Raw genomic sequence first — 9,321 nt, forward strand, 5'->3', positions numbered from 1 at the left:
CACTGAACTGTTGCAAGATTGTTGTGCTTGAGATTGTGGATATGATTACTCAGTGGAGTATGGGCAGGTGCAGACGTACAACTTTTGTGCCAACTGTTTTTAACATTCACTCTTCAACTTCTCGGTTGTTCCATCATCACGAGATTTAATTGAAAGCGGTGCTATAGCTTTTCAAGGATTTCGTTGTTAAGGGAAATATGAAAAAAAAAGCAAAAGTTGGAATCATGCAACATCTTTCGAAACTAATCAATATTTTTTCAATCCTTAACAGTAATAAATTAAAGTCACCATAATCCTACTGGAGCATAGGGCTGCTCTTTCATTAGAGAGCGATGAGATGACTGCTGATGGTTTAACCTGAGGATCACCATGCCTCGGGGAGAGTTTAAAGAGACCTAACGGTCTTTGAGAAGGGAGTGGTGAACATGTATGATGCAGATGGGGCTTTACAACAATCACTTAATCAGATTGTTTCCTGACTCTGAGACTCGCTTTTAATTCCAGTATGAGGAATTAATTGAAATTGAATTTCGCCACAGTGGGATTGAACCTGTGCCCTCACAACATGAGTCTGGGCCGCAGGATTATTTCATATTACCATATGGCTTCAGACCAAAAGAGGTCATTCTCCATAATGGAAATGGGTTTCGCAATATAAAAACATGGAAATTTAATTTAAAGGAGCGCCAGTCAATTACAGCCTTTAGGCGTTTGAACAATCAATTCAGTTCAATCCAATGACGATGCCTGTTTATGGCGGAGCCTTTAAATACCAGAGTGGAGGGCGGGATGAAGGAAATGACGATCTGTTTTAAAATCCGATTCATCTTTACATGCCATCTGTGATTTAGACCAGCAGCGTTATCCGTCGACAGAGCTACTTAAACGCAGTGACTAGACGAAATTAAGTCAGTTCAGGGCTCTGGTATTTGAAGAGAGAGAAAATGGACCTAGCGGTGGATGTTTATGTGGCTGTCCCGCTGCTCTTCACTGTGCTGGCTGTTATTATCGCTTCTTTATATCTGAGATTCAGACCGTCCGATCCTAGTGTTAAAGAACAGGATGCGAGTTCTAAAGTTGACGGGAGTAAAGCCGACGAGGAGCCAAAGAGGAAAGATTCCGAGGAGGTGAAGAAGCCCGAAGATGTGAAAGAAGAGCAAGCGGAGAAGAGAGATGAGGAGCCAGAGAAAGCTAAAGGCAAGCTGCCAGTGGAGGACATCGGAGCCGGAGAGGGAAATCTCCAGAATCAAGAGCCAACTAAAAACTCTGAGAAGGAACCCGCAGTTGCCGAGGAGAAAAGCCCCCCGACTAACGAAGCGAAGCAAGAGCCCAGTAACCCCGAGGAGAAGCTTAAAAAGGTAAAATGAAGTGGGGGGAGGGGGACGGAATCTGGCGAAGAATTGACTTTTTTTTTCTTTTGTTGTTCAGTGGTCTTTTGGCTGAAGGGCTTTTTTCCCCTCTGTTACGCACGGAATATTGACTTTCCTGATGTGTGTAACTCTGCAAGGTGACGTGGACGAGACATGCAGATGTGGCCAGGCTTTGGAGCCGAGTGGATTTTAACCTCCAGCTGTTTTAAGGGTGTCAGTTTTAGTGGGGTTTTAAGGGGAGGTAGAGAAGGCGGGTCCTTCCCCGGGGTTACGCTACTGCTGCATTAGAGAAACGTCTGGTTTCAGAGCCAATACTCGATCAATAGCGCTACAGTGCCGCACTAACACATCTCCAAAACAGAACAATGAAAACTCTGAAGATGGCCAACACTCAGTCGGCGAGTACTGTGTCTCGATCATTCTCTTGGCGAAGAGTCAAGCTGGACTCGAAACGTTAACTATTCCCCTTTCCACAGATGCTGCCAGATCTACTGAGTTTCTCTAGCACTTTGTTTCAGATTTCCAGCATCTGCAGTATTTTGCTTTTATTCGTCTCGATCACTGATCGATAGCGCTTTATTTCTTTATCTGTGGAATAACTGATACGGAATGGGTTTTTTTTTAAGCTGCACACGATTAGTTTTGTTTGCGGTGAGACGTGAATTTCAGGTGCCGGTGCCCACATTCTCTACATCAGACGGAGACAATAGTGAGCTCGTAGTCTGCCGCTCCCTGTGCCAGTCCTGGGTATGGCAAATGGCTGGAAATGGACCAAGTGTCCATATGTGACACCTAAGCATAATCTTTGGGCACTGAGCTAGTCGACTTGTGTTCCTTTCCCTGTAGCTTAGGGCACTTGGTCCTAATTGCTTGTTTTTGTTTTCTCTCTGATCACCTCACCACACAGCCCGCAGAACTGCCCACTTGTTTGTATAACGTCGTTGTGTTTACAACTAAGTTCTATCTGATCTGACGAGCAAATTAGAACCTTCTGCCTCCTTTTTAAAATTCTAATTGTTCAGTTAGAAAGTTAGCGTTTTACAACAACCTCCTGAAGCGATTGATCTTTCCTGGGCAAGGGGATTCCAGACATGGCAGCTGCTGCTCAGCTTGTGTTATAGCTGTACTTCCAGTTTGGAGACCGTTCATAACAGGGCGCGTCTTATCAAAGTTTCCTTTGTGCAGTTTTTAAACCGTTTTAATCACGTTGCATCTTATAAAAGCAGTATTGTATGAAAAAGTGGCATCCCACTCAGCGTTTTGTCCTCTGCATAGTTTTTTTGGAATCAACTGAGTTGGGAATGATTGATCGGTGTGGTTATGTTTGAGTATGTCAGTCTTTTTTTTTAATTTGACCTGTGTATTTGAGGGGGAGGAGTGAAACTGGGATGCAGATTCCTTTTGGAATGATGGCAAATGCAAATTACTGCAGGTTACTGTTTGGAAATTGAAATGCACAGATCTCCAAAATAAAATTGCATGTAAGATAAGGATCAAACCCAAATCTTAGATGTGTGGTACCAAAGTTGTTTGAAGTGAAACTTTGCCTTGCCTGGTGGTGCAGAGAATCAAACAACATCTCCTTGATGTTCGATGGTATTACTATTGTTGAATCTGACAATCGAGACAGGGAGGTAAACCATTGAACTGGACTAGCCATATGAATACTGTGGTTATAATTGCAGGTCATAGCTTCATGAATTCTGTGACCAGTAACTTGCCTCTAATATAGCTGTATACAAGGCACACGTCAGTGAGGGATGTATTTATTGCTTGGCAACATGAGTGCAACTCCAAAAATAAATTTGTAACTTCAGGATTCGAGGGTTATTTGATTAGCACCCCATCTACTACCTTCAATATGCATTCCTTTCCTGCAGGTGGGCAGCAGTGTCCTGGGCAAGATGTACTGGAGATCTAAATCCTTCAACAGTACCTTCCAACACACATCTCTCCTAACTGGAAGGACAAGGGTTCTGATGCATAGTAACAATATTTGCATATTCCCCTCAGTGTTTATCCCTCCTCACTTGGAGTTATGTCGCTATTCCTTCTCTCACTGGCTTAAAATCTTAACTCCCATGGACCACAGCATGTCCCTACACCTAGAATTGAAGATGACTGCTCCCCAACACCTTTCTTAGAATGATTTTAAGGATGAGTCACAAATAGCCTAATGAGTGATTAATGATATGTGAACATAAATAAGGGAAAGGCCAAGCATTTGATGCCCAGGTCTATCATGAGTTATTTCACTTAGAGCTATCTAATAATATGCCATCAAATTTGCAGAACAAAATGTTTGGTGTTTCCATAACTGAATCATATATATTTTGACTATTTGCTCAGGCTTGGATGTTGAGCATATCCTTAATCTTTTAGGGCAGTTGTTTTGATTGATGGAATCCTGAGTAGTTTGCTGAACTGGGGTGTACTTAGCCAGCTTTTTTTGAGTATGGTATTGTTGATCATTGAAGCATAATGACTGGAAACTAGAAATAAGCCCCAAATATTCTACTCCAGACTTGCGAGGTATCCTCTTTATCTGTTGCCCTTTTCTACGACTTGTGAACAAATTATACTTTAATTTGCTACGGTCAGATATTTTTAAATTCTCTGCTTTAAAAATTTTGGACTGTTTGCCTTTGTTTACCAAGGCCTGAAAGACTCCAGATTCCTCTGCATTGACAACAGCCAAACTTCAATTGAAATAAAAGGTCAAGATAGCAAGAAGTAACATTTTTAAAAAGTACAAACACTTGAATATAAGATTATTGGTCATAATTTCATATCTCCCTTTTTGTTTTGTTGGAGTGGAGTCATATGTTGTAATGCCTGAAATATGATCAGATTGTGTACGTAAGCTCCACACAGTAGTATTCTTTCCTGAGGTTTCACACAAGATGCAATTCACACACTAACTTCTGCCAACAGTAAGTTTATTAAAACTTACACACAAGTTAGGTGACCCCCTTTGACCCTGCTTGCAGGCATGCAAAGTTGAGTCAAGAGATCCCAAACAAAGAAAACACATGTCTTTATACAGGTCAGTTGGTAATGCATACAGATACTCTGGCCACTCCCCACAGTAATGTGCCACTGAAGACATCCCCAGCCACTTTGTCACAGTCACATGTTACTCCAGGTACGATGGTAGGATGCGGTCATCCCCAGATAATGTAAATACCGTAATCCTGGGGAATTGTTACACAGATGATTTCCTGACTGTTTTGGGGGAAATCAATGTAGGTGTGATATATCCTAGCTTTGGGGAATGATTGAAAGCTTTTCTGATAGTTTAATTTGATAGCAGGGGAATAGTAGCAAATTACGGTCGAAAGAGTGGGAGTCATCCACATTCCTGCATAAATGTTGTCCCCACCCACTTCCAGAATGTTTGGTCAGTACAGTTTAACCCTTCAATATTACTAATGCCCAGAGCTATTCTTTGACATAACCAGATACTCTAATCATATTGTAATGTTCAAAATTAACTTAATCTGAACACCAGCCCAAACTCAAATTCAGAACAATCTAGTTATTTTAGATTTCATCTGCAAACAGAAGGCCTCATTTGATATGGTCTTCATCTATGTCACTCCTCCTCAAATGACACTCCAGTGCAAGAGGAGCAGGAACATCTGGAAGCAGAACAGGCTTAGCAACCACCTTTAATGACCTCTGGGCAAACCCCATTCCCAATCTGAAACACCCCAAATGAACAGTTGGTCCTTCAGTATATTTAAAAAAAAGAATTAGTGGCATTCCACTGTCTCCTTTTTTTTTGAAGGTGGGGGTGTTGGTGTGGGCAAGGCAGAAGATTTTATTCTGTGCTGAAGTAAGAATCAAGATAAAATAACTAAGACTCCCCTAAACTAAATCCTTTCTCAAAATTAAGATGTCACCCAATCACTTTGTAGTATGAGCCAAGAATAAGAAGTTTAAAAAGTCATGGAACTTCTGTAATCTACTGGGTTCTACCTCTTTAAGTTGAAAGGAAATCAGGCTGTAACTTGAAATAGCTACACTTAAAAAGGGATGCAATTTTGTATTGATGGTCGGTCATACGTTCTTAAAACTTCAGGCTAAAGATGATCCAGCTGCCTCCTGCATTTCCTTCTATTAGTGATTTTGAGCTATTTGGTATGTTGTGCATGAAGAAAAGTCAGTTGTTTGTCAGAATGTTGCCTATTGCTTTGTTGCAAGTTACGAGTGGTTTACATACATTCCTGGCTGTTGTACATGCTTAATTAGTCTTAACAAATTTCCAGTACAAAGCTGCCTTCGGTATTTTAACTGTGGAAAGAGCTTTATGGTAGGGAGTCTGTGTATAGAATGAGCTGCCAGAGTAAGTGGTGGAGACTGGTACAATTGCAGCATTTAAAAAGCACCTGGATTTCTATATGAACAGAGGGTTTGGAGGGATATGGACCAAATGCTAGTAAATGGGTCTAGATTAGGTGCAGATATCTGGTTAGCATGGAAGAGTTGGACCTAAAGGGTCTGTTTCCTTGCTGTACATCTGACTGTCTATTCTTGCATTGTTTTGCAAAACTGAAGTAAATTGGGCATCTGGAAGTTCAAATAAGTGTCTAAGCATCTAAATTGCTGGTGTTGTATAAGCATTTCTGGACTCTGGTCACTAGTATTAAAAGCTAATGTGAATGGTGGAGAGAGGGATCATTCAACAAATCTGGCAATCTATGAATTTCAGCTGACTTTGTGTGCAAGGTCTTGAGACAATGTATGTAATGAAGATCAAACACCACTTTTTCTTGCAAATTGACTAATCCTCAAGAAGTGAGAACCCACCTCTTGACTTCCACCTGGCATCTGCCATGCCCACACCAACCCACCCCTTATTTAAAATGGGACTGGTGGAATGCCATGCAAACTGATGTCCTCTTTATACTGAAAGATCAACTCTTGATTTTTGGGTGCTTAAGGTTAGGGGAGCCAGTGGGGTTTGTTCAGTGGCCATGTAAGGTGACTGCTAGCCTGTTCTGCTTCCAGATGTTCCTGCTCCGAATAGAATATGATGCCATTTGAGTTATTGGTTTGGTATTTTTCCTCCTTCCTGTTGTACCTGCTGTCTTGGACATAAAGGTTTGGTTCTGCCAGATGCAATAACGTTGGCAAGCTTTTCCCTGGACGGAAACAACATCAAAACTAGATGGTGCCTTCAGAATTTTTCTTATGACCTCTTTTTGACTACCATTAACACAGCCAGATTCTTCAGGATTCTGGCAAAACTAGCAGTCCAGCTGTTACAACTGTCTCTATGGTGTGGCTGTTGGCTTTGGTTGGTTCTATACCTGACACATGCTTCCTCCTTTTTCTTAACCAAACCTTCAGTTTCTTTAGTCATCCAGCATTCCCTTTACCTACCAGCCTTCCCTTTTCACCCTGACAGGAATATACTTTCTCTGGAGGGGTGAAAGGGAAGGCTAGTAAGTATAGGGAATGGTAAGGTCCTAGGGAATGTTACTGAACAAAGTCCTTGGAGTGCAGGTTCATAGCTCCTTGAAAGTGGAGTCACAGGTAGATAGGATAGTGAAGGCAGCATTTGGTATGCTTTCCTTTATTGGTCAGAGTATTGACTACTGGAGTTGGGAGGTCAGGTTGCAGCTGTACAAGACATTGGTGAGGCCACTGTTGGAATACTGCATGCAGTTCTGGTCTCCTTCCTATCGGAAAGATGTTGTGAAACGTGAAAGGGTTCAGAAACTATTTGCAAGGGTATTGCCAGGGTTGGAGGATCTGAGCTATAGGGAGATGCTGAACAGGCTGGGGCTGTTTTCCCTGGAGCATTGGAGGCTGAGGGGTGACCTTATAGAGGCTTACAAAATTGAGGGGCATGGATAGGGTAAATAGGCCAAGTCTTTCTTTTTCCCTGGGGTCGGGGAGTCCAGAACTAGAGGGCATAGGTTTAGGGTGAGAGGGGAAAGATATAAAAGAGACCTAAGGGGCAACGTTTTCATGCAGAGGGTGGTATGCATATGGAATGAGCTGCCAGGGGATGTGGTGGAGGCTGGTACAATTGCAACATTTGGATGGGTATATGAATAGGAAGGGTTTGGAAGAATATGGGCCGGGTGCTGGCAGGTGGGACTAGATTGGGTTGGGATATCTGGTTGGCATGGACAGGTTGGACCGAAGGGTCTATTTCCATGCTGTACATCTCTATGACTGACTGACTGAGTGCCTGTGCATTGTATGGTCCTAACAGTTGATGTTCAGAAACTGCCAAAGTCAATGGAAGTAGTTGTCCAAACACTTGGATTGTGTTTAGATCATGCAAGTCTTTAATGCATAGAAATGTGTAGGTCAATTGTTGTGCAGATGTTTGTTATATAGACTTGCTGGCGTTCATTCCAGACAGCTGTCAGTCTGTTGAAGGTTGTATTTGGCAAGTCTTGCATATTTGATCAATAAACCAGTGTCCTGCAGAAATATTTTTCTGCAATGCTGTGAGGGTCTTTTAATTGAAATAGAGTTCAAAATGGAGCTTCCTCTGGAGCAGGCTAGCTCTTTACTTCAGTGTCAATCCAGGACCATGATTTGGAGTTGCTGGTGTTGCATTGGGCTGGACAACATTTAAAATAACACAACACCAGGTTATAGTCCAACAGTGGGGCGGCACAGTGGTTAGCACTGCTGCCTCACATTGCCAGAGACCTGGGTTCAATTCCCGCCTCAGGCGACTGACTGTGTGGAGTTTGCACGTTCTCCCTGTGTCTGCGTGGGTTTCCTCCGGGTGCTCCAGTTTCCTCCCACAGTCCAAAGATGTGCAGGTCAGGTGAATTGGCCATGCTAAATTGCCCGCAGTGTTAGGTAAGGGGTAAATGTAGGGGTATAGGTGGGTTGCGCTTCGGCGGGTGTGTGGACTTGTTGGGCCAAAGGGCCTGTTTCCACACTGTAAGTAATCTAATCTAAGTTTATTTGGAAGCACTAGCTCTTGACGTGTGGCCTCCATCAGGTGGTTGCAGAACCTGACCATACAATGCAGAATTTATAGCATAAGGGTAAGTGTCATTCAGTTGTAATGAGATATTAAACTTTAGTTTTGGTTGTTGAACATATTGCTACAACTCATGACACTAACGCCTTCGCTACAAATTCTGCATTGTATGGTCACGTTCTGCAACCACCTGATAAAGAGGCCACTCCTCAAAAGCTGGTGCTTCCACTTAAACTGGTGGGTTTGTTTTTAGTACAATGGAACATGACAACTAGTTCTGGATTCAAACAGTTCAGATCTGGCAATAATCCACAAACAGGAAATCGTATGGCATCTTCTTGGAGACTTTAATCTTAACAGTTGCCTCTGATTTGAGGGCTTTCCAGTTTGTACAATGTCACTTATTCTTGATGCTTCAGTGCATGGTGATGAATAAACAGTTGTCAGTATGCAGGTTTTCTTTCCTGACTAAGTCAGATTCTTTTTGGACATGTGAACATTCTTTTATGCAACTGTCGAACCTTTACGGTGGATTTCAAGGCAGCTGCATTTCTTTAATTTTCAACAGCTGCTATCCATTAGATAAGCTTGGTCAACAAAATTCCTGATAATCTATCATTTTGGCTAGCTTCTAAAACCTCCAAAGATTGACTGCAAATCCCAGTTGAAGCTGCAGGTTTCTACTGCAGCATTAGACAAGAGTCTGATTGTACTTGTCATTTCTAACTGTTTTTGAATAAGTAAACATTTTTGCTTATGAAGGTCTTGTGGTTCCATCTATTTTTTTTCTAACCTCCTTGAGTTTTCTATTTTTTTTTCATACTGTGATCAGCACTATGTAGACTGGGCCCTGAAGGGTAAAAATGTGTGGTGCTAGAAAATCAGTCGGTCAGGCAGCAGTATATGAGGAGCAAGAGAATCCATGCTTCCAGCATAAGCTCTTCCCCAGGAATGTTGGGAGGTGGGGAGGATGCAGTGGTGCTCAAAAGG

The 9,321-nt window shown here is 42.3% G+C and overlaps 1 protein-coding gene across 5 annotated transcripts in view; it reads left to right on the forward strand.

Annotated features, from left to right (window-relative positions):
* Positions 1-796: 796 nt before the first annotated feature.
* The window catches only part of LOC122562122 (matrix-remodeling-associated protein 7-like), a 138,490-nt gene continuing 129,965 nt past the window's right edge, over positions 797-9,321 (forward strand). For 3 of the 5 annotated variants that reach the window (XR_006315227.1, XM_043714669.1, XM_043714670.1), the window contains exon 1: positions 800-1,358. Coding sequence is in view for 4 of the 5 variants with exons in the window: in XM_043714669.1 (XP_043570604.1) it covers positions 945-1,358 (414 nt within the window). In the remaining variant the exon portion in view is untranslated. Of the gene's footprint in view, positions 1,359-9,321 lie in introns of all 5 variants that reach the window. The other 2 variants (XM_043714667.1, XM_043714671.1) reach the window with 2 other exon arrangements.

The sequence above is a fragment of the Chiloscyllium plagiosum genome, chromosome 24, assembly GCF_004010195.1.
Source record: "Chiloscyllium plagiosum isolate BGI_BamShark_2017 chromosome 24, ASM401019v2, whole genome shotgun sequence".
Taxonomy (NCBI): domain Eukaryota; kingdom Metazoa; phylum Chordata; class Chondrichthyes; order Orectolobiformes; family Hemiscylliidae; genus Chiloscyllium; species Chiloscyllium plagiosum.